Source organism: Herpailurus yagouaroundi, unplaced genomic scaffold, assembly GCF_014898765.1.
Source record: "Herpailurus yagouaroundi ecotype Mexico unplaced genomic scaffold, PumYag 159, whole genome shotgun sequence".
Classification (NCBI taxonomy): Eukaryota; Metazoa; Chordata; class Mammalia; order Carnivora; family Felidae; genus Herpailurus; species Herpailurus yagouaroundi.
In genome coordinates this window covers 77858188-77886055 of record NW_024412400.1, presented here as the reverse complement: position 1 = coordinate 77886055, position 27868 = coordinate 77858188, and the positions used below count along the sequence as shown (strand labels likewise).

Sequence of the window (27868 nt, the reverse complement as noted above, 5' to 3'; positions counted from 1 at the left end):
CTCCCTCTCCTTCTGTCCCTCCACTACTCACACACGTGTGCTCTCTTACTCTCTCTCAAAAATAAAAAATACACATTAAAAAAAAGAATTTTAATACAAACATTTTCTTTGTATGTTAAATGCCTGAGTTCTAAATTTTGTTACTTTGGTATTCTAATTTTTGCTACCTTTATTTCTTTCCCAGATTTCTCTAGATAGCTGGAGAAGGTCTCTAATTATTTTATTTTTTAAGCTGAGTTTTTCTTTAGTGCTCAGGACACTCCAAAGTGATTGGTTACTTCACCACAGTTATTTATATTATACAGCCATAGTCATCACAGTAAGTGTTTCGTAATTACGAAACACTCAGTTCTAAACTGGTTCATGAAAATCTGCCTTAACGAAGTCTCCAAGTTTTGACTTGCACATTCATGTTTCTAAGCAACAGACAGGCGTTGAGTCATTTAATCTACTATTAGTTCTCTGAGGACATCCCCACATCACTCCTTTAAGGATCTTGCTTATTCAATGTAAGGTTTCTGTGACCATCGCTATACTGGTAATTCCAGGTCTGTATATTCTACCCAGATCTCCTCTGAGTCCCAGGTTGCTATAACCAGCACTCACTGGGCATCTTTGTTTGGATGTCCCAGCAACACCTCATTTTCTACATGTCTCAAACTGAACTCATCATTCTGCCCACTTGACCTTATTTTCCTTCCTAATGACACCATTTGTCCTTCCACCTTGTCACCCAAGCTAAACCAAGAAGTTGGTGTAGCTTTTCTCTTGCCTTCACTTCCACGCCCCAGCAGAATTTTAGGGGACCACTCCTGGGAGCACTTCTGAATCAGTCAGGGTCTAATGAGGAGATATAAACCACATAGTAACATGAACAGGGAATTTTTTGTTTGTGTGTGGTTCTCAAACAACTTTTAATGACCAGAGGCACTCTCTAGTAGGTGTTCATTTCCTAGAAGGACAGGCTTCGTCCAGCAATACAGCCAGGATATCCATCTGGCTACATCTGACCTTCTTCCTGACGCAAGAATAAGGCAATTTCAAATATTTCCCATGGAATTGTATGCTGTGTTTTTCTTCTTTATAGGGAATTTATCTTTTCTGATTATAAAAGCTTTTGGGTTTTGTAAACTTCCCAGTTTCAGATACATGCAAGTGAGACCAGTAAGAATTCCTGAGTCACACTCCAGGGCAGACTTTCCAGAGTTTGTGCCCCTGAGTCACGCCGAGCCCTGAATCCATGGGGTTTGAGGTAGGAAAGCAGCAAGCCTGACTGTGCCATTCTACCCATCACTGAATTCTCCAGCAGCCACTTCCTATTTGAACTTTCTATTTGTTCGGGAAGATTCTTTTCCAGTTCTAGAGGCCACTCACATTCCTTGGCTTATGGCCCCTTCCTCCATCTACAAAGCCAGCAGGATGACATCTTCTGACACCATTTCACTCTGATCTCAAACTTTTAATATAAATAATTATTAACTATAACTGGGGATAGAGGCAATGAGAAAATAACTAGTAAGAAGTAAAGGGATCTCTGAAGAACATAGGAATAGCAGATATAAGGAGAAGCCTTACCCCTAGGTCTGTCAGAGTCCCCTCAAAAGACCCTCTTCTCCCTTAAGAGTTGAAGTCCAGACTGTTTCATAGAGAGCACAGCTGTGGCTCACTGGATGTCAGAGAAGTTGCTGAGGTGCCATCCTGGCAGAACTTAACAGAAATTTGCCCTCTAGAATTTTTCAGAAATTGGCTCTTTGATGCCAGGGAAAGCTGTTCAGGGGACAGTGTCTCACCCACAAAACCACCTGACTGTGGTGCCAGGGCAAGCCACCAGCTTCTGGAAGCCTCTGGGTGCTGCTGTGTGCTATGTACTATGGAGGCAGGGCACTGGAGAAGCTGCAAATGCTGCAGGAGCCAGAGGCCTCTGCTACAAGACCTGCTTAGGGGTGGGAGTGGGTGCTTGCAAGGAAGCTGCTGGCTGCTATGAGCTGCTTAAAGCCATGCACTGCAGGAGCTGGGATCTGGAGACGCTGCCAACACACTGCAGAAACTCAGGGCTGAAGAGAGCTGAAAGTCTGTAGGAGCTGGTCACCAGAGAAGCTTCATGTACTGCAGGAGCCTGTGGAACACTCTAGAACATAGTAAACCCTTTCCTCCTATAATACCTGCATAATGCCTTCTACTGACAAAGCTTCAGTGCCAGCTGGCAAAAAGAATATATATATTTAAAGGGCCCATATCTATTTTCACGGGAGCAGGCAAGAAGGATGAATTTGGGGCAACTAGTACAGGAAGGCATGTCCATTCATTCTTCTCTAACACCATTGCCACCGCTTTGGTTCAGGCTTACTCACTCGCTCACTCTTTTTATTCCTTGTCTGGAACATGGGAAGAGTCTAGAAACTGGTCTCCTGGCTTGGCTGTCACTGGCCAAATGATGATGTTGTGTGAATTTGCAAAAGTAGGGCCTTCCTTTGGGTGTACGAAGCACACTGCCTGGGTCTCAGCTTTCACAGACCCTTGCTAGGTATGCCCTGCACAGCTGACAACAGAGATCTTGTTCCTCATCTGTCCCTAGACTCCAGTCTTTCTTGGCCACATCACTCCTCAAATCCATGCTCCAAACCGCCAACATTTTTCTAGAACCTAAACATGACAATATAACTCACCTTTTAACACTTCAATACTTCCCTATTCCCTACTAAATAAAATCTAAACTCCTTAAAAAGGCATACAAGGTCCTGTGTGATCTGCCCCTTGCTTTCTTCTCTAGTTTACTGAATGACTAAACGAATAAAAACAAAACAATAAATCAAAGAAAGAATGAATGCATGAATTCCAGGACAGAAGTTGAATATCAACAACAACCAAAAAATATGTTGAGGAAGAGGGTCTAGTCTCTAAGGAGAAACAATCATCAAACTTGGGGGCAGCTTCTTGCTTTTCTCTATGCTATGAGATTAAGCCTTGGTTAAGAGGGCACCCCCAAGCAGGCACGTTATTTCCTCTTGCATGTACTTCCCCTACCGAGACAAAGTTTTTATGGTCATTTTCCCCATCTCTTTGTCTTTTATCCACATATTCCCATCATCAAGACCAGTCAGGTCTACCGTCTCAGTCTACTCACTTACTGTTTCCTCTCTGCTCTTTCTGTCACTGGAGTCCAGTCCTCTCCACCTTGTATTTGCAGTACAGGAAACACATCCCACAGGGCCCCTCATTCAACAGCCTGGCCCTTTACTAGATGCTGGAGATATAGACATGAATGGCACATAAGCCCTCCATTGACTGACCGCAATGTCTTTGCCAGGACAATATTCCCCCCTTTCAGTAAGTCAGTCCCATGCTCAGGGACCTAAAAAGATACTCGTTGCCTTCCCAATCATTTCTAAATTCACACTTTGCTGTCTTTCATTCACTCAACAGGGTTACTAAAGGCTTACTACATGCCAAGTGCTGGTACTAGGTATAAAGCAGGGGATAATATAGGCATAGGCCTCCTCCTCAAGGAATCTAGTCTAATGAAGAAGAGATATAAAAGCCAAAATCACAAAAGTAATTATATAATTATTGTTTAATTGCAACTGCTCTGAATGATATGAGGGGTGCTTATAAGGGTATGTAAACAAGAGATCTAATCTAATCTAAACCAGGAAGCAAGGCAAGGTCTGAGATCTGAGTAGGAGCCCAGCTTTAGGTGAGTGTTGGGAGAAAGAGCTGTTGTTGAATGTCCCAGGAAGGACATTCAAAGGTCTAAGATTGAGAATACAAAGAGTGTAAGAAACTGTGTCTACAGCATAGCAAACAAGGGGGAGAGTGGCAGATAAGGAACAGATCTTGAGAGAATTGCAACTTGTATTAAGGTTTTTGGAAGTTAAGAGAATCCATTGATAGTTCCAGAACATGTGGTTACCATGACCTGACTTACTTTTTTTCCCTCAACATTTTATTATGAAAATGTTCAAACATAGTGAAGAGAATTGTACAATGAACACTTACAACATTTTGCTCCTGACCTAATTTTTAAGTCACATCACAGTGACAAGTATCTAGGTGTTAAAAAAGGGAGAAAGAAACTTAACCTCTTCCTCCCAGGGAGGATACAGGAAGTTTAGAAATGGTATAGGCTAGCCAATAAAATGACTAGAAATTAATAACTGCACAAAAACACAAGGGCTATCTGCAAAATTTGAAATAATTATTGGGGGAAAATGTACTAGAATTTTTTTCTCAGGTACACCCTATATCATTTCACATTTGTGAACTATGACTCCAGCTCCAAGGTAATGGTTGGAATCTTTTTGTAACTCTTTTCTCTTATTAGAACTAGAAATAAAGTGTTTAAAGCTGTGAAAACGCCCAAACGCTAACTCACTTTTAAGATAATTAGAAATTCTCTGGGCACTTGAGTGGCTCATTTGGTTGGGCGTCTGACTTCGGCTCAAGTCATGATCTCACGGTCTGTGAGTTTGAGCCCCGCGTCAGTCTCTGTGCTGACAGCTCAGAGCCTGGAGCCTGTTTCAGATTCTGTGTCTCCCTCTCTCTCTGCCCCTCCCCTACTCACGCTCTGTCTCTGTCTCTCTTAAAAATAAATAAACATTTAAAAAAATTAAAAAAAAAAAACAAATTCTCTAGCTAACTGAGTTGATGAGGCCCTGATAAATGGTGGCAAGGGACCTGGAGAAGAAAAGAAAATTTTTTAAATTATACAGGAAGTAGAATTGACAAACTATGTTAACTAAATAAGGAGGGGAAGAGAGAAGAAAGTTTTAGCAGGGACATTTAGATGGCAGAGGAGGAACAGATTATTAAAATGATTCGTTTTGGGCATGGTAATTTTTATAAGCTTCTGAAATATCCAGGTAAAAATTCAAGCAGGCAACAAGAATTTAAGCCCAAGACTGAGGAGGGCGTTCAAAGGTGTAAATTTAAAATCGGAAACCATCAGCATGTAGGTCGCCAATTGAAACTATGAAAGCAGATGAGGGTGGCCCTGGAGATTATGTAAAAAGAGGACAATTGTCACCTCGAGTCATCACCAAACCCCTGGGTCTCAGGTGCCTTAAATACTGATGCTGTACCAAGCAAGAATCAAATTGCCAATTCTTACAACTCAATAATAAAAATATTAATAATCCAACTAAAAAAACGGGCAAGGTATATGAATAGACATTTCTCCAGAGAAGATCTACACATGATTGATAAACACATGAAAAGATGCTTAACATCATTATTAGGGAAATGCGAATCAAAACCATAAAGAGATACCATTTCACACTCATTAGAGTGGCTAGAATTAAATGGCATCTTCCTCTCCACCCTCCTCCTGCATCCCTCCCAGCTCTAAGGAATCTGAAATCTACTTTGTCTCTATACTTTTGCTTATTCTGGACACTTCATATAAATAGAACCATATAATATGAAGTCTTTTGTGAGTGGCTTCCTTAACTTAGTGTAATGTTTTCAAGGTTCATCCATGTTGTAGCTCAAAAAGTTAAACACAGAGTTACCATACAACCTAGCAATTCCACCCCTAGGTGTATTCCCCAAATAATTGAAAATTATGTTCGGACAAAACTTGTACATGAATATTCATAGCAGCAGCTATTACTATTCACAATGGCTAAAAAGTGGAAAAGTGCACTTTTGGGTGCAAAAGTCTATCAAATAATGAATGGATAAAAAAACATGATTATGTCTATATAATAAAATATTATTCACTAATAAAAAGGAATGAAATACTGATATGCTACAACATGGATGAACCTTGAAAACATTACACTAAGTTAAGGAAGCCAGTCACAAAGGACTTCATATTATATGGTTCTGTTTATATGAAATGTCCAGATAAACAAAAGTATAGAGACAAAATAGATTTCAGATTCCTTAGAGCTGGGAGGGATGCAGGAGGAGGGTGGAGAGGAAGATGTGCAATGACTATTAGTGAGTACAGGTTTTCTTTCCAGGGGTGATGAAACTGTTCTAAAATTGTGGTGATGATTGCACAGTTCTGTAAATACAATAAAAAACATTTGAATTGTGCACAGGTCTTACAGGTATCAAAATGCATCACCATCCAGGTACCATACTTCTTCTTTTTTTCTTTTTTTTTTTTTAATTTTTTTTTTTACGTTTATTTATTTTTGGGACAGAGAGAGACAGAGCATGAACGGGGGAGGGGCAGAGAGAGAGGGAGACACAGACTCGGAAACAGGCTCCAGGCTCTGAGCCATCAGCCCAGAGCCCGACGCGGGGCTCGAACTCACGGACCGCGAGATCGTGACCTGGCTGAAGTCGGATGCTTAACCGACTGCGCCACCCAGGCGCCCCCATACTTCTTTTTTAATGGGTGGGGAAATGACAGGTGCACTGGGTAAGGTCTGGACAGTACAGTACTGTTTATATTTATATTTCTACTTATTTATATTTATATGCACTTGGGTGGCTCACTTAAGCGTTGGACCATAGCTCAGGTGATGATCTCATGGTTCATGGGTTCCAGCCCTGCTTAGGGCTCTGTGCTGACAGCTCAGAGCCTGGAGCCTGCTCTGGATTCTGTCTCTCTCTCTCTCTCTCTCTCTCTCTGCCCCTCCCCTGTTCATGCTCTGTCTCTCTCTCTCTCTCTCTCAAAAAAGAATATTTAAAAAAATTAAAAAACAAAATCCCAGTTATGAGTGCACCCGAGCAGTTCAAACCCATGTTGTTCAAGAATTAACTGTAGGAATTAGCTGAGCACCGGGTGGCTCAGTCAGTTAATCCTAGGTCTCTTGGTCTCAACTCAGGTCATGGTCTCATGGTTTGAGAATTCAAGGCCCACATCTGACTCTTCACTAGCAGCACAGAGCCTGCTTGGGATTCTCTGTCTCTCTCTCTGCCCCTCCTCTGCTCCCTCTCTCTCAAAACAAACTTAGGGGTTTTTTTTTTTTTAAAGTTTATTCATTTTGAGACAGAGAGAGCAAGTGGGGGAGGGGCAGAGAGAGAATCCCAAGCAGGCTCCACACTGTCAGCATGGAGCTCAATGCCTGCTGGAACTCATGAAACATGAGCTCATGACCTGAGCTGAAACCAAGAGTCACTGAAACCATTGAGCCACCCAGGCACCCTAAGACGAATAAACTTAAAAAAAAAAAAAAAAATCAACAGTAGATAATGCTGTTGGGGGGTAGCAGAATTAATCTTCCTTCCTGTTACATCACTATAGCAGTACATGCTTCTAGCACTTAAAATCATAGTTTACAAACGTGTTTAACGGTTCTCCCTCACTAGAGCACTAACTTCTGCAGAATAGAGATTGTGCCTGATTTCATCACATCAAGATCTGATAACGTTCTTTGGCATTTAATAGGTGCTCAAATGAAAGTTTACTCAGGAAGAAAACATCTACAATTGAAGCTAAATAAATGCAAAGTAAAGCAAGGAACCTAGCATACGGATATCCACCCTCTCCAACCAAAGGAAGGCAGAATAAAAGACAAAAACTCATAAAGCAGAAGAAAGGACTCAAGGATGGGCGAAAAGGAGGGCATCTCCTCCCTCCCACCGCCACGACAGTTTCCCTGGTAGGTTCCAGCACATTCAGGCGTGGCTGGTGTCACTGCGCCCCTTGGCGACCACCTCTCGGTCAGGCCATCCAGCGCGCTCACTTTCCCGCCTCATTGAGACCCAAAGATAGGGGTAGGGCCGCGCGAGGTGCGGGACTTACGTCACGTCCGGTTCCGGACGCGGCACGCTAGAAAGAGGAGCCAGAGCGCGGAGGGGCGGAGCCAAGAAAGCGCGCGTTCTGAAAGGGGGAGGGGCCGGGTTAAGGAGCGCCGCGTCACGTCCGGCAGACTTAGAGCCCGTGCGGAGGCGGTGCGGAGCGCTTCGGTACTCAGCGGCTCGGGAACTTGTGCGTTCTACGAGGCTGCGGCGGAGCCTCTATATAGAAGGCGCAAGAGGTTGGCAGCTTCGATTGAAGCACGTCGAGCGGCGATAGCAGCTAGGAGTCATGAGCGACAGCGGCGAGCAGAATTACGGCGAGCGGGTACGTAGAGATGGTGCAGGGGGCGGCTGTGTGGTCCCAGCTTGCTTCTCTTCCAGGCCCGTCGGCCTCAGACCTGGAGACAGAGGCGATTTAGGCTCCGAAGTCCGAGGCTGGGAAGGAAGGGAGTTGGGTCTAAAAAACCCTTGCGGAGAGTGTCTTTAGTCGTGAAGGAGGCCCCCGTGGGGGGTTATGTAGTTCCCTACCCAAGACGGCGGTTTTTTTCCGTTACGAGAGGGGGAAAGCTTAAAAATGGCCGCTGCGTCCCCTCGGTGTTGGGGGAGGGGAGCGGTATCTCATTTCGCCGTTGCTCTCCTGCGAAGCCTCGCTGCCGCCATCTTGGGCTGGCGGGCCGGGCGGGCTGCCAGAGGCACAAAATGGCGGAGAAGCCGCGCGCCCAGCGCCGGCCCCCCCCCCCCCCCGCCCCCCCCCCCCCCCCCCGAGAAAGAGAGGCAACCTACTCAGAGGGTTTTCGCTCGGCGTTTAGGTTAAGAAAGGATCGTCTGTGGACCCCGAAGTGATGGAATCTAGGAAGTTCTTGGGACCTCTCTTACGGTGGGGGAAACTAATCCGAGGTAGTCAAGTTCTGGGCCCGGTAGAGGTGGTTTCGCGCGCGCTTTGTGTTCGGCCTAAATGGAGTGTTTCTCTTTGATACCGAAAGTGCTTTCAAACGAAAAGTCATTATCGGGGTATCCGAGTAGACTAGACCCCGAGGCCGCTGAGATTTTCTTCTTTCATGGAGTAGGTATTTTTCACGGGATTGTGTAGCAGGAACTGGCGGGCAACTTGTGGCGCCGTTATTTCCTTTTGTTTTGAGGCATTCTAAATCTGTGAACCACTACTCTGTTGGTACACCTTTTTTCTTTTCTTTTCTTTTCTTTTTTTTTAAAGCCTCCGCCTCTCATGTGGAGTTGGGTGAATGTTAACTGGAGGAGTAAGACCGTTTCCGGGCTTAAAAAACGTGATGTAAAGCTGGTTGCGAGGCTGTGGGTACTAACAATGATGCAAAAATAGAAAACTTGCCAGAATCTTAACATTCGAGGTTGTGGAGAACTTTATTGAAGAAGGAAGTTGATTTTTTACTTGGTAGGAATACGTGGGGGTGCTTTTACAGTTTGGTAGATTTTCCTTTTCTTCTAGGGCCATCGTAAGATCTCCGTTAACAGTCGTCAGGTAAATCTATTCAAGTATCTTAGCAAACTCTTATAAAAAGATTTGGGGCCTTTCATTAGAAAGGCATTTTTAGAAACCTCTATCATAGCTCCTGGAACATTGTCGAAATTACTGTTTAACTTGGGAGCTAAATCTGATTGATTTTGGTCTGAGATAATCAGGCTTGACCCCCTGTTCAGAGGAATATTAGCTTTTTTCATTTTTCCCTAAGCTTTTGATCCCAACATTACCAAAACGTGTACGATTATTTTTATACCTTTGCTTTCTTATGGTTAGAAAGTTTGGAGTGAGCGCACAAATGGTTAAAGCTGTGATTTCTGATTTCTGCCGGTTGACTACACTGTTGAACTGTATTTGGATTGGAAAGCAAATGATAACTTTATTAAGTCTTTTGTTTTCTGAACAATTATTGGGTACTGTTTGCACTATTGAGAGGATGCAAAATGGCCGGTTTCTGAGAAAAGCTCTCAGTTGAACATACCTTAATGTTACTTGTAATCGTGTGCTTGTGAAGACGAAACTTGCCCCAAAATAATATTTGGGCCTATTTTACATATGGGAGGAAACAATTGTTGGAAGTAGGTTCCTGGCTTGAGACCGTTCAAGAGAGGTTGTCATCCAAATAATTTGACATTTTTGAACATCTGCTTTCTTCCATAATCTTGTTTATGTAGATTTATTCACCAAAATCTTATGGAAGGAAAGTTACAAAATAATTTCAAGCTGTATATTAGAAATTGATGTATTTCTTACGTAAGAGTCTTGGATCCTGGAAAGGTTTCTAAACTTTCAAGTTGTGGCATACTTACGCGTTGTTTTGTTTGGCATTTATTTTGTGTGTAGATTGCTTTGCAATTGGTGAATTGGAAACTGAAGAGGTTAGACTAGGCCTAAAAAAAAGTTTGGATTCCTAAAGAGTGCCTGACAAAAACCCTGAAGCTTAATGGAACAGATTAGATATAATGCTGTAAAAATGATGATGTATATAATAGGTCTGACTGGCTATAAAAAAAAAAACACCAAAAACCTTCTTTTGACAGTGCCTGAGAGCAGTGAAAAAGTTGCATTCAGGGTAATAATCTTGGACATGTTTGGTATGAATAGCTTCTCTGAAGCCTGAAAAATTAATTCAGCTCTAGGCCCTCAAACATTTCAAACTGTTAATGTAAATCATTAAAACAAGCCTAATCTGTATTGTTAATGTAATCACTTAAAATACAAATCTCTTTAGTTTGGCTGGAACCCCACCCATCCCCAGCCTGTCCCTTCATTTGGCTATCCAGAATCCAGACACTCCCATATCCCAGCATAATTCTGGAAGTTTTTTTTCCCCCCAGTCCTTTAGACTTCAGAAGTTTCTTTCCTAAACAGACTGTAGGTGTGTGATAAATTGTCGTCCATCTGGTCACCCATAGGGTTTTACGTCTTGGGTGAACGAATATACGAACAGAACTGTTGGTTCAGTGTGTCCTTTTATCTTCTTTTAAATGTATAGTTAGGATAAGTTGCAGAATTTTTGTGGTTCATGTCACACTATTATAGCAGAGTGGCTTTTACCTTTATTGTGAGATTTTTTTCATGTGATCGATTTAACTCAAAGTCTGTTTCTATCTAGAGTTAACTTATTTGATGTAGGCAAACCCGTGCAAAATAAAATACTTTTCATCTCCCAAATTCACTTCTCTTCCAGTACTTTCCAAAAGTTGCTGGCAAATATTTTTGGGAAAAGGGTTGACCAGTCAGCCCCTTTGCAAAAAGTCTTAGCAGTTATGTCATAATATGGACAAATAAGAACATAAAAAGAGTCGTTGGTGGCTAGTTTGTAGGTGCATAGCAGTATTGAGGGGGGTAATCTTTAAGGCCTGGTAATGGTCATAGTATTCTATTTAGAGTATGCGATGTTTGTGTGTTTGGTCTTGACACTGGTTTAATGCTCTGCCTTTCTAATGAATGTAATTTCTTTAGTTTCTACAAATAAGTCTATACTCAGAGAATCCAGAAACTAAATAAGGAAACACTATTATATGAACAGGTGGTTTTAATTTCTGCCTTGCTGTCAAGATTACAATAGCAAGCAGTTCAAGAACATATTCTGGTAGAATATTGGCTATAGTTATTGTAGAAATAATGTTTGCACTGTAGGTACATTATCTAGTCTTACTCTTTATGGAGATGAGTAGTATCCGGATACCATCCCATCAAACTGCCTTTCAGCTTTCTGCAGTTTTTCTCTTCTGCTTAATCTTGGGTTGTCTTTCTGTAGTCTTTGTTTTTGGCCCCTAACTCTGAATTCTGATTTCCAAAAACTGAACCATCTGAATCTATTTCTTTCTAAAGAATTGCAGCCATTGCACCACATTCCTTTAATAAAGGATTGAATTAATGTCAAGTGAAAGGAAATAGTTTGCATTGTTTAACTGTGAGTCTGGTTAGGTATGAGTCTCTTGAAAAAACCAGGTTGAAGAATATTTTTCTTGGTTTTAACTAAGAATGTTTTAATGTTGTTTGGAACTAGAAGGTGGCATTTTCAAACTGAAATTACAAGTGATAACAAGGTAAGTACTACGGTTTTTTTAAAGAGGAATTCAGATGGTGAGATGTTGATTAATAGCATTCACCTTTCCCCTTTATCTCCAACAAAGCCCAGAACCTAATTGATAAATATTAACATTTTGCCCAAGAGAAGTATTTTTAGAGCCTTCGCATTCTGTGTTATGTTCAGTTTTCATACATAATTGTATTTAATTTTTTCTAGAAGGGATAGTGATTAGTGTTTAGGAATTTTAAGTGTTTTATCCAGTTTAGTTTTTTGGGTTATGGGTTACATCGAATTTTAGATCTTGTTTTCATTTAGTCTTGTTTTTAAGCAAGCCAAAAAAAGTTCACTAGAATAGCAAATATGAGTTTCTAAATTCTCAAAAATCTTTTTGGATTGGGTGTGGAGGTTATTTTCAGATTGCTACTCTGATTAATATAGACTGCCCAATACTGCAGAATGCATGAGCCCCTTCTTAGAGTCAATATTATTGATGCAAGAGATGGGCTTAAAACTGATAGGTAAGTCAGATTTTTTTTCCCCCCCTTCCAGAAAATATTCTGTCTTTGGAGTATTTTTCTCCACCCAACCTTCTGGTAGAGTTTACAGAAAAATAAAAACAGTCCATTAGTATGAGCATTAACCTTTATATAGCAGGATCAACCAATTTTTCTTTCTCATCCCAATTTTTAAAATATTACCTTGTTAGCAACCTACTGAATTTGTACATGTTTTTAATGTTATTTGAATTCAGTTCTAGTCCCTAGAGTCGTTCTAACAAAGAATTATGTTGATGGAAGTTTCTGCTTATTTCTTCACCAAATGGGCAATAACATTAAGCCCAGTAGTTGGTCGTCTGGTTTCATTAAAGTGGCCACTTGAGCTCAGTAGTTGAGTTAAAATAAACCTAATATTTACATTATCTAGCAACATGTTTTTTGGTCTTTGAATATAAAAGGAGGAAGATGGTTTGGAAGAGGTAATAAAATATAAAAGCAGGAAGGCATCCATATTGAAAAGTTCCAATACATAGAGCTTTGGCCTCCATTCCAGTATTTCGTGCATCTAAAGCCCTGTTTCTGTATGTTATCTTTAGGAGGCCCCAAGAGGAAACCTGCTTGGGCATTCTGATTCCACGATTACCTTTGTGCTGCCAGCAAACATATCCCATTACATTTTAGTGATGGATATTAAAAGGAAATCAATTACTGTGATTCCCTTAAAAAGCTATTTAAAATTTTTCCTGGGTTAAACAATAATTGACTTTCAGCGACAAAAAAACAAGACTGAAAATTATGCTTACTTTCTCAGGAAAGGCATCACAACACTTGCCACTATAGCCATGGTTGTTTTCATGCCCACATAAGTTATAAAGACTTTGTTTTCTCTCTCTCTCTCTCTCTTTTTTTTTTAAAGGAAGCTTTAGCCCCAATCACCCCCAAAGAAAATAAACTAGTAAATTGTTGACAAGTGAGGTACAGGATAACAGGGAGAACTAGAATGTTTTGTGAGGCAGTATTTATTTTGTTTAGGGTGTTGAACAGACACTATTACATTTTATTGATCTGTTAAGTGATGATTGAGTTTTGGTTTTTGGGTTTTGTTTTTTTTTTTTTTTAATAATTTTAGGAGGTGAGCTATAATTTTTTCCCAATATTGCCACCTTAAAAAGTAGGATTTCTCCTTTGGACTGCATAAGATTTTAATACGTTTGTTCATTGAGGGGGAATTTACAAAAAATTCTTTGAAAACCTCACTGTTGGATTCAAGTTCGTTTGCTTTCTTTCATAACTACTTGGATATAGTAGTTGGTTGATCTGATTTTGTCTTTTTATGGTTCTAGTGCTAAATTTAGTAGTCGGACCATTCATATTTAAAATTTCACTAGAGCAGCTTTCTAGGGGTGGGTTTTGAGCACTTTAGTCCAAATTTTCTGATTCCCTGACATTGTCTTCTACGGAGCTCTTTAAATATGCAGTACAAAAATGTGTGACATTACATATCTTTACCTTATCTATTATCTAGACAAGTCACAATTTGTAAACCTGTCCAGCCCCGAGATTTGTCATCATTGTACAAATGAATTGTCCGTGCTTTCCTTTCTTGCACTTTTGTATTAATGTGTCACTTTTTGACTAGAGTTGTGCTTTTGACACTTAACATTTTCTTGATGAATACAATAAGTAAGAAGTGTGAAATGTAATTAAAGTTCTTAAATGTTAGATGAACAGCAAATGTTCAGTTGCGCACTTCGCATTCAACTTAAGCATGATAAATCTATTTGAAGTAGACAATGAGAATGAGGTTGGTTACCTAGTATATTTTAGAACCAACAGGAAGCTAGTTTCAGTTTTTTGAGCTGCATATTCTAGGGTTTTTTTTGTTTTTTTTTTTAATCCAAAAAGAGGGATTTTTTTTTTTCTAGTTTCAGTTTTGGCACTGGATTTTATCCTGGAGTTTTAAAATATTCTTCATCCTGTTCTTTTTCTATTAAGGTTAATGTTGAAGAAGGAAAATGCGGAAGTCGTCATTTGACAAGTTTTATAAATGAGTATTTGAAGCTCAGGAATAAGTGAAGCTGAAATTTGAAAAAATAAAAGAAAGAATGCATGCTAATTATCAGACCAGAAGTCCCACTTGTAGAATATTGAGCAATTTGTGTGAAGTGGGGAAGATGAAAGAAGTCAGAATTTGAAACGGAAGAATGAAGAAAAGAAATAAAAATGAAGTTAAGATAAGAAGTAATCTGGAATCAGAAAGCACTACGCTAAGTAATTACTAGTCTGTTTATGTGTCCCTGTATATTTTGCTAAACATGCATGCATTATTTGTTTAATAGAAGAAAATATATACAGGGCAAAGAAGTGCCTTCCAGGGGAAACGTTTAAATTAGGTAATTCTAATTTTAACTTCTTAGTCAAATGATTGAAATGCAATTTTAAAAAATAACCCTTTGTAGTCAAATATGAGGCAGGAATGAGCTCTCCAGCATGGGTAACAGTTGGCTTCATGTTGTCTCTCTAGATTTTTTTGTATAATGCTGCTGGTCCTGGGCCATGAGTGAGTACCTCCAGAGTTGGGATTGGTGGTCTGTGCCACCTCCATGGACTCTTAAGATTCATTGACCCCTATCTTTTAGTACTGAGCAATATATAGTAGAATGTTTTCTAAGTTTGTCGTAGTTTTCCCAAAGAATGTCACCAGGATGGTTATAGAAGCAAACCAGTGAAGAGGATAGTTCCTTTTGGCATTTATGAAAATTCTTTCTAGATGGCATAGGGGAAACCTATGACCAATTAGGCCCTAACTTTAAGATACAGGTTCTAAATTCACAAGGATGATTCTTTTGTTCTGTTTAATGCCTGTTCCAGTTGAATGACTAGGATTACTGCTGAAAATATATTAGCTTCCCTTACAATGAGGTGGGTCACATAAGTGAACAGGATCTCTAACTCAAAGTGGCAATAGTGGTAGTTGTTCAGAAAACTGCTCTATTCCCTTTTTCTCATTTGCTGCTGTTAAAATTTAACTGTTACAATGACGTGAGAGGTATAGATTATAAAGTAACTTAGTTTTGGTTCCTCACTCCGACCACTTACTGTGAAAAATAAACCCTAAAGGTCTGTCCTTTCCCCTTCCGCGTGTTTTGTTTTAGTTGAATAAAAGAATACGATGGTTAGCGAAATGTTACTTTCTGTTGGATAGGACAAGTGAACTGTCAAAATAATACCCAGTGGTAGCTAACCAGTAGTTGTTCTCTGTTGGGAAAGCCAAGGGTATCACTTCTTCCTGAAATGAAGACAACCTAAAAAAAGAGTTGTCAGGTCTTCTAGCTCTTGGAAAAAGTGGTTTAAATTACATATCTAAAAGGATCTATCTTCTAGCATTTTAGGGCCAGTTGTCAATATGAAATTTGTGCTTTTTATAATTATTTCTGCCTTGCAAGGAGAAGAAAATTATTCTCAATTCATAGTAGTTTCCAGCATTTGCCCCAATTACTAGTTTGTAAATTTTGCCACGTATAAACTAATAACGTTAATTTTGCGCTCTGAATTACTTACAGATTAGGCAGAGAGCTGAGGTAAAAAAAAAAAAAAGAGGTGAATTGATACTTTCTGTTCAAGTCCATGAATTCCTGAAAGGCCCTTGGGGTCTAAAAGAGGAAAAACCTATTAATCCTCTAAATGGAAAGAAAGCACTTTGGAATTTGATTATATGGCCTAAGCTTGGATAGATGTATAGCAAAAATAAACGCTGATGCCCATAGACCATTGCATCCATTCAGGGTTTTCTTCTCTTCCCACCCCACCCCTCCCCCCCTTGACCAAGGCATCTTTGAGTCTGACAGTGCCTCCTCTCAGCCCTGCTCTGCCTATTGGGGAAGTAAGAGGGAGACAGGCCTCTTGTCCTGGGGCAGGTGGAGCAGAGAAAACTAGAGAAACAAGGTTCCACGAAGATACTTTCACCAAGAAAAATCAGTAGGTAGGAAGCCTAAAATTTCTGAAATTGAGTAAATCAATGAGACTTAGTTAGCATTATAAACATGTATGGTGCTTTTAACAAACGTAGAAGATGAACTCCAGAGTTATTAGAATAAGCTCTAGTTTAGGGACTTGTATTTTTAAATGCTGTGTAGGTTTACTGTATACCTCTAAGAGCCACTGTTCAAAATCTAATTTACTGCATCCAGTTTCTAATACAGGAGAAACCTAATGATTTGATGGTTCCAGATCTTTTGGTTTCCTTCATCTCTTTCAAAAGGTTTTTCTAAGATACTGTCATGCTCAGAATAGGAAGATGCAGAAAAAGGTATTTTGTTGAAAGGCTGAGTTAGTTTTTGTGACATGTTTGTTCCCTTTAAGTTGTATATTAGAATATGACTAAGATCCAGTCTATAGAAATGATTCCCTGAGCAGAAATTCAGGGAATTTTTTGGCTTTGTTATTTATGCTAATTATAAGTTCATGATCCTTTTTCTTGAGGTATTGATGTCCAGAGAAGTGTTTTTGGTACGGTTTTAATGTGCTGACACTTAAAACTTTTTAGCCCTAAGAGTGGACTTCAAGTTTTCCTTGTGTGGAGGTTTTCCCAGCTGGGTTTGCAGATTTGCCTGTGGATTAAGGTTTAAAGTTAACTTTGTTTTTAGATTTGGCTAATAATTTTAGGTCTCATTTTTTTTTTCTCGAGCTAAATTTCCTTGAATGTGTATTTCCAAAATAGCTGATGGCTAACATAACCATAAAGGGGTTTAAATTCTTTAAGAAATATTCCTGACCAGAAAGGGAGGAGGAGGCATTATTTAGGTGTTAGCCTAACCAAATGTGTAGAAGGGGAAATTTTTGCATTCTGGCTGGTGTTTCCCCTATTCCTGGTCTAAGAAACGATTGCTTACAAAATATGTCTGCAGATAGTTAATTTTAGAGGTTGAGAGAAAAAGCTCATAATTTCGTAAATACTGTATCTTTGACCCTAGAGATAGAAATTCATGAGAAGCTTCATAAGGCTTATGACCTAGGCTAAAAGTGCTGTCTCTTCTCTCAGTGGACGGACTGGTAACGCAGGTTAGAATAAGGCTTTTCTGCTTAATGAAGCCAGAGGCTTAAGAAGATCTTGACTTTCTACCCTTTTTTCCTTTGTATTTTGATTCCTAGGCTGATGGATTTAACTACTTGATTGATAATCTTTTAACTGTTATGTGAGTTATTTGAGCACTCTGCTCTCCTTTCCAGGGTAAATTGTTTTCTTTTGGTTTCCACTAAAAGCTATATAATCATTCCATGAAGTAATTTTTCTAGCATTGAGATAAACAAAGACAGTTAATTTAGGGGGTCTCAATTTATCTCTTTGCTTCTAGGTTAGTTTTTGCCTGTGGTAAAGATGTCAGAAACCACACCATTAATTTTGAGAACTTTGTCCAAGAAGAGGAGGGAAGTGGAGTGTGCTTTTAAATGTCTCTGTGCAGAGTATTAAATGTCTCTCTGCCGGAGAACCCCAAGAGATTAATTGGGGTCCCCTAAGATGGAGTATACCCTTTAACCATTCCTTGTTAAAGGCAGCTGTTCTCATTAATAACAGTATCCTCTTTTTCCTTGAATCTCTTTATAGTCACTCCAGGGGAAGGAGAGGAGGCTGTCACATTCTATGTCCCTTCCATGTTTTATAATGACTAAAATCTTACTGGGGAAGTTTCTAGAGTTGTTTCAGGCCTAACGACCAGAACTCCTTTTACTGGCAGAGTTACCTCTCTTTCCTGTTCTAAACTTCAAACTCAGTTTCTTCTGTATTGCATATAAATTTTTTCCCATTATGCTGTAGACCACATATGTGGAATATGTTCTATATTCCAAAAAGGTTTGATGAACTGTAATTTAAAATAATCCTATTCTATCCTTTCAAGAATGGCCAGAATATTCTGAAAGTCTACCACACAGGGAGGTCTCCTGTGATCATTTTTATCCAGTAGCTTTGACATAGATTATTACCCCTATAGTAATGTTGGGTCCTCTTGAATCTGGCCATTTCTGCTGTCTTGGGTGGAAAGACTCACCAGACTTTATGCTTTTAATTTGCATTAAATTGGATAACCTAAAATGAGGGTTGTCTTGCTAGCTGCTGATACCTTAGTTAGCTATCAGACTGAGTGGCTTTGTTCTCTCTCCTCTGAATCCACTGGGGTTTTTTTGTCTGTTTTGGTGCGTTGGCAGAACATCTCCTTGGTTCAGTTACTTTAAATGTATGCTTTTTATACTGATAAGTTGGCTGTGCTTTTGCTCATTGATGAGCTAGTCAACCCTTTTTATCCATTCTCTTTGCTGGTTTCTTTAGAGATCTTCCTTACTGTGTCACTTAACTATCAGCTAGTCTAGTTTTGATTGGGTACACTATGGCTATACAGTATATACTTACTTAGACTTTGGTTTTTTCACATACAATTCTGAACTCTCCCTTCCTTAGCCTAGATAGGAGCCCCTGATTTAATCTGTTAACTTTCCTAGCTACTTACTCCCTAATCCCCATCAGTTTGCCATGGTTCATCTCCATTTAGCTGAGGAGGCTCTAGATCTCTGGCACTGTCTACTCTTCCTTCTGCACAGTTCACTGCCTTTTCAGCTGTGGCTCCATCTGGTTGCTTTATTTGAGCTTCTTAAGGGCATCCTACCATGGTTAGGTGGAATTAGGGTCTAGTATCCTTCAAGCTGGTCCTTTCTACTAGGTTTCTACCTTTTGCTAGGACTTGAAACTGATCATCCTTGCCTCTTTTCCCACTCAATAAATATAACTTGAGAAGTGAGGTCTTCTGAAAAAAATCAAAAGCATTTTAAAGTAAGTTTTATGATTTTCATAGGGTTTTGTTTTATTGATGGCAACTTGATTGAAAATAGGTATAAGATATAGGTGTCATAGTTAATAAGGTTCTTTCTTACCCTAGTCTTTATGGAGTAACAGTCCCAAAACACAATCCTTGGACAGTTCCCTTAACTGCTTGGCTTTGGCACCCCTTTCTGAGGAGAGTGGGGTCAGTTAATTCTTATCCCTGCTCCAGGAAAGGTGGAAGTTCAAATAAATTGGCTTATGTCAGTTGGAGCAATGTAAATATATGAGGTATATTCAGTTCCTGCCCTTACCTATGTTTTCTTATCTTGGAAGGGGATTGCTTTCCCTCACCATTTATCTCACAGCAGCTTATTTGTTTTTAAAGTTGCCCAGAAAGTATACAAATTAAACTTTTGACATCTACGTGTAGGAATCCCGTTCTGCTTCCAGAAGTGGAAGTGCTCATGGATCTGGGAAATCTGCAAGGCATACCCCTGCAAGGTCTCGCTCCAAGGAAGATTCCAGGCGTTCCAGATCAAAGTCCAGGTCCAGATCTGAATCTAGGTAAGAAAGACTGTCTTGGGATTTTCTTCTGTTACTCTTAGCTTTGAAATTGGTGTGTGCTTTGTAAATTAGGAAGATAGAGAGGGTTGGATCATTTGTTGGCTTATTTAATATTGGTACTAGTAATGAACTTAATCATAAGTTCTGGGATAGAAGACTAAGTGGTTAAGAACCTGGGCTTTTGGCGTTAGGGTTCAAATCTTACCTCTATTTTTTCTGGCTTGGGCAGATTACTTAACCTTTTTCCACCTTAGCTTCCTTATCTTTAAAAGGCAAGTTAGTAATACTAGTTCTTGAGAATTGTGAGGATTCACTAGGAGTTTAAGTATGACAGACTGCAGGACATTGGCTTTCATAACTAATTCTTGATAAGTAGGTGTAGTCTAATATTATATACATGTGTATAAAAAAAAATACCTTAATACAGCGCACTTTTTTTTTTTTAATGTTGGTCAAGAGTAGGCGATACATCCTTGTTTGCCCAGGACAGCCCCAGTTTATGCCTATTGTCAGGCATAATTAACTGCACCTCTTTTCTCTCTTACAATGTGTCCTGTCTGGTTTAGATGACAGTTCATATGATCACTCCAGTTAGGAGCAATTGTTTGGTTTTAAAACACTGCTGGAGAAAACTTACGGTGATGGTGATTTTATCTTAAGTGAATGGTGGGCATAAGTGGGAGAAGCTGAAAAAAAACAGGGTGGTATTCTGAGGGGGGAGGTGGGCACAAATTAAGCTAGTGTGAAGTGCTGCATGTTTTATGATTATCAAGGGTTTTTTTGAGTATGTTAATTGATCTTGAGTATGTAATTTTGATCTCCTTTATCTTAATTATTTTAAGAAATGGAAGAGAGCAAGTAGTGGTTTTGGAGCTCTTCCTAGTAGAGTGGAGATGACTGTAGATACAGCAGAAAAGTCTTGATCACATGTCTGGATTATGTTTCGCCTTTTGGACTTTAACCCTAGAATAGATTATTAGAAGAATTGGAAACTGTATCTTATTGTCAGCTAATTAGTTATACTCTTGAAACCTTTGTCTTAACAGGTCTAGATCCAGAAGAAGTTCACGAAGGCATTACACAAGATCAAGATCTCGGTCCCGCTCCCATAGAAGATCCCGTAGCAGGTCTTATAGTCGAGATTATCGAAGACGGCATAGCCACAGTCACTCTCCCATGTCTACTCGCAGGCGTCATGTTGGGAATCGGGTAAGATGACAAAATTGTTGTTAAAGCAGTGGACTTTGTCTCTTCTGTTTTGAAATCAGAGCTGATTATATTTGACACTGGACTTTTAGCAGTGAACACGAGTTCCTTAGAGGTCTCCTTGTGTTCTGAGTAATGTCTTTTTAAAAGGTATTTTCTATGTTAGGGCTGTCAGTCACATGTAAGCAAAATATTGGGACGGTGTAACTCACCTCATGAAAACACTCTCTTGGTTATTCCCATTTAATTTTAGGTGAGTTTATTTCGGGTACTAAGGCTGATCTTCCCTGACTTTTTTTTCCTCTGGCTTATAGAGATAATGCTATTTTAATTATTCTTATGTGTAGAATAAATCTTAGGTGACTCCCTTGGGCTACTTGCCCTTTAATATTCCCTCACAAAACTGCCAGTTTGGTATTCACAAGTAGAAGTCACTATTCCCGTCCCCCCTTGTTTAATTCTGAGGTTGAAGTTGTTTTTGGAGTCTTTTTCTGCCCATTCTTAATGCTTGTGGCTATTGCTATAATATACTAGTTATTAATTTCAATTACTTATTCCCTACTTTCACTGTTGGTGACATTTCTTAGCTTCGGTTTATGATAAGTTTTAAAGTTTAAAATTCATCTTTCCATTTCTAGGCAAATCCTGATCCCAACTGTTGTCTTGGAGTGTTTGGATTGAGCTTGTACACTACAGAAAGAGATCTAAGAGAAGTGTTCTCGAAATATGGCCCCATTGCAGATGTGTCTATTGTATATGACCAACAGTCTAGACGGTCAAGAGGATTTGCCTTTGTGTATTTTGAAAATGTAGATGATGCCAAGGAAGTAAGTAAAAATTTACCTGTATCCTTGTAAAATAAGTCCTGTTGTTAACTTCCAACTACCAATGAACTTGAATAAGGATAATTTTTGCTTTTACGTTGTAAATAGGGTATATTTATAATTCTTTATAAATCTTATTTCTCATAAAAGTATATCTTACTGTTATTGGACAGTTTGTGGCTTTGTCCAGGGTGTATATAATAACTTTCAATATATCTTTCGAAGGCAAAGGAGCGTGCCAATGGAATGGAGCTTGATGGACGTAGAATCAGAGTTGATTTCTCTATAACAAAAAGACCACATACCCCAACACCAGGAATTTACATGGGAAGACCTACCTAGTAAGTTTAAGATTGATAGCTGAGTTCGTTTCCTCTAACAACTACATGTACTGGGGGGAATCTTTGGCATTTCATCCAGTCCTGACACAGTATAAATCATTTTCCCTGTGTTTTTAAGTTTATATCTTGAGAGAGTGGGGGGAGAGAGAATCCCAAGCAGCCTCCATGCTGTCAGCACAGAGCCTGCCCCACAAATGGTGAAATCATGACCTGAGCCAAAAGCAGCATATGCTTAACTGAGTCACCCAGGCACCCCATCTTGTGTGTTTTGTTTTGTTTTAACTAGCTAAAAGTGTATTCAATAGAACATATTCAGTGGGAACATTGTATTTGTGCTGCAGACTCAGAGAGGACATCCCACCATATCATACAGAAATGCCATATATCTGGCTTTGCTTGGTAATTAATGTTCTTGATTAGACCATTTTTCCCATAAGGAAATCTTAAGTATTCTATTCAAGTCAGGTATGGAACAAATCCTACTCAAGTGCATTTTTTAGCTTTGTTAAACAGTGGAAAACAGGGGACTTCAGTTTATGCATTGGACTATGATAGGGTGCTTCTCTCTTGTCCTCCTCGGTGTTTAACTTGACAAAAATCTGTGTTGGTCTCCCCCCCCCCCTTTATTTATTTTAAATTTACCCCTCAAATCACATTCTCCAAGTAATGATTTTACTTTCCCTTCCTCTAGGGAAATATATGGGCTTTATTAGCAAATGACTTTTAGTTGGATGCAAGTTAGCAGAATGTGTATTCCTTAATCAAAAGATTTTTAAAATACATTTATGTATATTGTAAGGGCAGAGAAAGGACAGTGTTTATCCAATATCCGTGAAAATTTAAACAGGAATAATGCTACTTGCCTAGTTAACTTCTCTGTTAGAAAAGGCCTGTCTGTGAATTAATAATTAGGGAATGAGTAGATACCTTCATTTTTGCCCAATAGACGAGAGTAAAGAGGTTATAACTCGAAGCATTTGCCCAGTTATGTCCTTAGAGCTCAGCTGTGTGGCTCACAAGACCCAAATAAGCCATGCTGCTGCTATTGTCTGAACAGTTTAAACAATAAAAGTCATATGTACGAAGATAAGACCACATGGTATTTTATGAAGCTATATCATTTATTCATAGTGGAAGTTCACGCCGTCGGGATTACTATGACCGAGGATACGATCGAGGCTATGATGACCGAGACTACTATAGCAGATCATACAGGTAAGTTTACCACAATACGAGGTTTAAGTTGTTAAAATTTTGAAGGAAATACGTAGTCTCTCCTCTCCTGAATCAGTTGCAACATAATTTAAGGCAGCACTATATGTAAATTTTAGTCTTTGATAAAATCACTTTTTATACTAAGAAATCTAGGACTAGAGTTTAAACTAGATTTTAAGGTTACGTGTCTTGTTAATTTAACTTAACATGTATATTTCTTTTTAAACGTCAAGTTGTAAACCAACAGAAATCCCTGGTTTGAACATGACAATAGAATCAAAACTTTAGACCATATTTTAGATTTTCCACTTTTGTGTACTTGTTTTGTTTTTAAGACAAGTTCCATATGCTACATTTTTTTTTTTTTAATGTTTTATTTATTTTTGAGACAGAGACAGAGCATGAACAGGGGAGGGGCAGAGAGAGAGGGAAACCCAGAATCCGAAGCAGGCTCCAGGCTCTGAGCTGTCAGCACAGAGCCCGATGCGGGGCTCAAACTCACAAACCGTAAGATCATGACCTGAGCCGAAGTCGGACGCTTTAACCGACTGAGCCACCCATGCGCCCCCATATGCTACATTTTTAAAGTTACTGCTTTAGAAAGTGGTTTTTTTCTTTGGGTTTTTGTTTTTTTTTGTTTGTTTGGTTTTTTTGGTGTCTGCAATGTGTGATGCACTAGGGAGACAGGGAAAACTAAGTCTTAGAAGAATCCAAAGAAGTAACTACTGAAGGACAATAGTGTAACAATGGTTGGTGTGTGTAAGTTTTGTTTATTTTGAGAGAGCCTGCACAAACTAGGGAGAGGTAGAGGAGGGATTCTCTGATAGTATGGAGCCTGACGCAGAGCTCAAACTCAAAAACTGAGATCATGATGACCTTAGTGGAAACCAAGATGCTTAACTGACTGAGCCACCCAGGCACCCCTAGATAGGTGGTGGTGGGTTTTGTTTTTAAGTTTGAGAGTGAGTGAGCACAAGGAGAGGAGAGGCAGAAAGAAAATCCCAAGCAGGCTCTGCACTGTCAGCCCAGAGTCCAGTGTGGGGCTCGATCCCAGGAATGGTGAGATCCCAACCTGAGCTAAGATCAGGGAATCACATGCATAACTGAGCCACACAGGAACCCCCCTGGAGTTTATTATTAAATATTGGTGACTTTTTTTAGGGGGTTAGGGAAATACCTATCATACTGAGAATACTTTTGAGGATAAAAATGAAGTAAAATTCTTCAGTTTAGCAGCACCAGGTAATTTAGACCCTGTATTGCTTGTGAAAATGGAAATTGTGCAATAAGTATTGACCACAGCAGCTAACCATGATTCCTTAACCTTATTTTGGGGTGTGGTATTAAGATGTAAATGTCTTTTTTTTTTTTTTTTTTTTTTTTTGTATGCTGTTTGGAATATTTAAAGAAGTTGAATGTGGAAGTGAGTCCTAAAGCATGCAATTGTCTGGCATTTTATCCCTGGCAAAATCTCTTGGAAAGAACATATTTTTAGTTTATTTTGAGAGAGCGCGCAAGGCAAGGAGGGGCAGAGAGAGTCTCAAGCATGCTCCACATTGTCAGTGCAGTACCAGACACGGGGCTGGAACCCACAAAATGAGCTCATCACCTGAGCCAAAGTCCAACGCTTAACTGACTCGGCCACCTAGGCGCCCAATTATATGGGACTTTAAGAGATTGATTGCAGAGGATGGGAAGATTAAGGTCTTAGGTTTGATTTTTTTTTTTTTTTTTTTTATTCAGATGAGCATTTACTTTAGAAATGTTGTTTGTTCCGATACTCAGTTTAGCCACCAGAGAGAGCTCTATGTTAGTTTGTTAAAAGGGTGGCAAATGTAGTCCCTTAATTACTTCCAGAAAACTACCTTTCACTTCTCTGTGGGAGTTCTAACTTTACTACATTAGTAATACATTGTTTTTAAAACTTAAAAAATGAGTATGTGTTACTTTTCTGCCTTCACAGAGGAGGAGGTGGAGGAGGAGGAGGATGGAGAGCTGCTCAAGACAGGGATCAGATTTACAGGTATGGCAGGAGAGGATTTTAAATCTACACAACAGTAAGATGGCTCACATTAGTTACAAGTATTTTGATGGTTAATTATAAGTTGCATCACACAAATTAGATTGTATGAAATACAAAAATACTGTAACTGAAACCAGTGACTGTGTATATGACTCCATGTGTGTGTTTACAGATGTGAATTAGGCTTACACTAGGTAATGAACTCAGTGGTACCTTTTTGTACCTTATTGAGAGCTTAAATTACGGTCACTTACAAGGGTCCATAGTATCTTTCATCTCTCTTTATTACTGTATCTTCTTGTACTGTTGAGGTTTTGTTAGCTTTTAATGACCATCTCAGGATAAGCAAGTGAATATTCAAGTCACTCTGTCTTTGACAAAACAAAACCACTTTGAAGTACTAGTAAAATTTATTTGGGTGTTGGTTCATGATGGTGTGGTTAGGAATAGTGGTTTTGAAATACCATGACTGTTGAAAGTTGTATATGTCATCTAGTCTTTGTGGAGTGAGTCTTAGACGGTCTTGACATTTGTTTACAGAAGGCGGTCACCTTCTCCTTACTATAGTCGTGGAGGATACAGATCACGTTCTAGGTCTCGATCATACTCACCTCGTAAGTATTTAACTTGATTTTTTATCAAACCGCAGCAGATAATGGGTTAATTCAAGTAGTTTTATCTGTATATATAGTCTCTACTACCCCTCAGTTGTGTGAGGGTTCAAGAAAGTATATGCAAACAATCCTTGGAATCTCTCATTCTTGTTACTAATTGAAATATAAACATATATTCTGGTCACCATTTGTAGCTTTTCTTTCTAGGAGTGCTTGCAAGTTTTGTATAGCGAGGAAAATTTGAGTGACTTTAAAACCTTAGCTCTTGAGTTAGACTTCCCAGCTATTTCTATTTAACATTTGTTCTTTGATTTCTAATGTAACCCTTGTGTGAAAGGGGTCTTTCTCTAATTTCCCTGTAGAGAATCTGGTGCACAGAATTTTCTAATGGTAGAATAGTCTAAAAGTCTCAACATTAAAATATGTTTGATAAATGTACTTCATTACTGAAACACTATTATTTCTTTCTAGGTCGCTATTAAAGCATGAAGTTGAAGACTTTCTGAAATTTACCCTAGAGTTGGGATATTGTTTGTGGACAATATTTTTATTGTCTCCTGTTTAAAAAGTGAACAGTGCCTAGTGAAGTTAGGTGACTTTTACACCTTTTATGATGACTACTTTTGGTGGAGTTGAAATGCTGTTTTCATTCTGCATTTGTGTAGTTCGGTGCTTTGTTCAAAGTTAAGTGTTTTCAGAAAAGTATGTTTTGCATGTATTTTTTTACAGTCTAAATTTTGACTGCTGAGAAGTTTCTATTGTACAAAACTTCATTTAAAAGGTTTTTCTACTGAATCCAGGGTATTCTGAAGATCGAAGCCTGTGTGTAAAATGCTACCATATGGTAAAAAGCAACAATAAAGTTTGGTTTTTACTTTTCTTTCTAACATTAATGCTTAGCAGAACTGTTCAGATTAGGTTGTCAGTAGCAAATTTCAAGACAAAAATACCCATTTTCCTCCAATCCATGAAACATACTATACTTAATATACCTGCAACTAAGTGTTAAAAATTATGCTCTGTAACCCTGTACTGCTAGTATTAGAACTAAGGAACTTTCAATACAGCAAATGCTTAATGCTTATATAAATGTGGATTTGTCAGCCTTTATGTAATCTGTATTATATAAAGCAGGGAATAAGAAAAGAGGTACATAATGTATGCCTTTAAAAGGCTATTTCTTAAAGCTGTTACAAGGGGATAATGGTATTTCAACTAGTTATCAGCAAGTGACAATACATTCCACCACAAATGTACTCTTGTTCTTCTAGCTTTTAGACTATGGAAAAAACTGAGTGCTTCAGAGTTCTGGAAAAGAGAAGGGAACACTACACCTGTGTTGTGGATGAACTGAAGACTGCCTGTTCATTTTTTAAATATTATTTTCAGGTCCTTTGCTTACCAAAGGAAGTCCAATTTCACTCAAATGTTTTGAGAACTGTGTTTAAATAAATGCAAATGAAAAGAGTAAAAGGCTGGTACAACTCAGTTTACAGAAAAGATTTTATTTTAACCTTGTTACTTATAGAGGGTTTTTTTAAAGAATAATTTTTAGTCCCTTGTACAGTATCCCTTGGGCTAAAATGTATTCTTCACTGTTTTTTTTGATTTTTTTGGTTTTTTTTTTTAATAGTTGTACATTTCCTGGGAAACCAGTTTAAGAGGGGAGTAGGTACATGAGTGGTCATCTTCATTTGGATGGTGTTTATATTAGTCTAGTCTCCATACTTAACCCTGAGGGTGACAAATTCAAGGGAAATTGTTACAGGTAATTTATTGAAATTAGTATGTCCCAGGTACTTTGTAAAGCACTTTACATATATCAGTTCCTTTAGTCTGTAGCAGTCATCAGATAAAACTTAACAGCTATTAAAATGGCAATGCCAAGAACTGAATGTGGGCAGATTGCAATCCTCAGTCTGTACTCAGTCATGATGCCATTCTGCTGCCAGCTGGGGTAACCAGATGATTCAAGATACTGGTAATGGTGATAAGGGTGCCTGGCTGGCTCAGTTGGTAGAACATGTGACTCAATCTCAGG

General features: G+C 39.0%; 1 protein-coding gene and 1 long non-coding RNA gene across 3 annotated transcripts; one reads left to right on the top strand and one right to left on the bottom strand.

Moving 5' to 3' along the window:
* Nucleotides 1-33: 33 nt before the first annotated feature.
* Nucleotides 34-11037, bottom strand: LOC121034110 (uncharacterized). The gene is made up of 3 exons (XR_005792286.1): nucleotides 10927-11037; nucleotides 1445-1450; nucleotides 34-44 (listed from the first exon to the last, which is right to left on the bottom strand). It is a non-coding gene; the product is annotated as an uncharacterized LOC121034110 (long non-coding RNA).
* Nucleotides 7820-27300, top strand: TRA2B (transformer 2 beta homolog). 2 transcript variants are annotated; one of them, XM_040481015.1, is made up of 9 exons: nucleotides 7820-8020; nucleotides 19471-19604; nucleotides 20651-20813; nucleotides 21449-21637; nucleotides 21860-21975; nucleotides 23107-23190; nucleotides 25154-25213; nucleotides 25754-25827; nucleotides 26299-27300. In XM_040481015.1, the coding sequence occupies exons 1-9, from the start codon at nucleotides 7985-7987 to the stop codon at nucleotides 26307-26309; spliced, it is 867 nt and encodes a 288-aa protein (XP_040336949.1). In that variant the 5' UTR covers nucleotides 7820-7984; the 3' UTR covers nucleotides 26310-27300. The 2 variants fall into 2 exon arrangements, with proteins under 2 accessions (XP_040336949.1, XP_040336950.1); XM_040481016.1 differs by lacking the exon at nucleotides 19471-19604.
* Nucleotides 27301-27868: the final 568 nt, after the last annotated feature.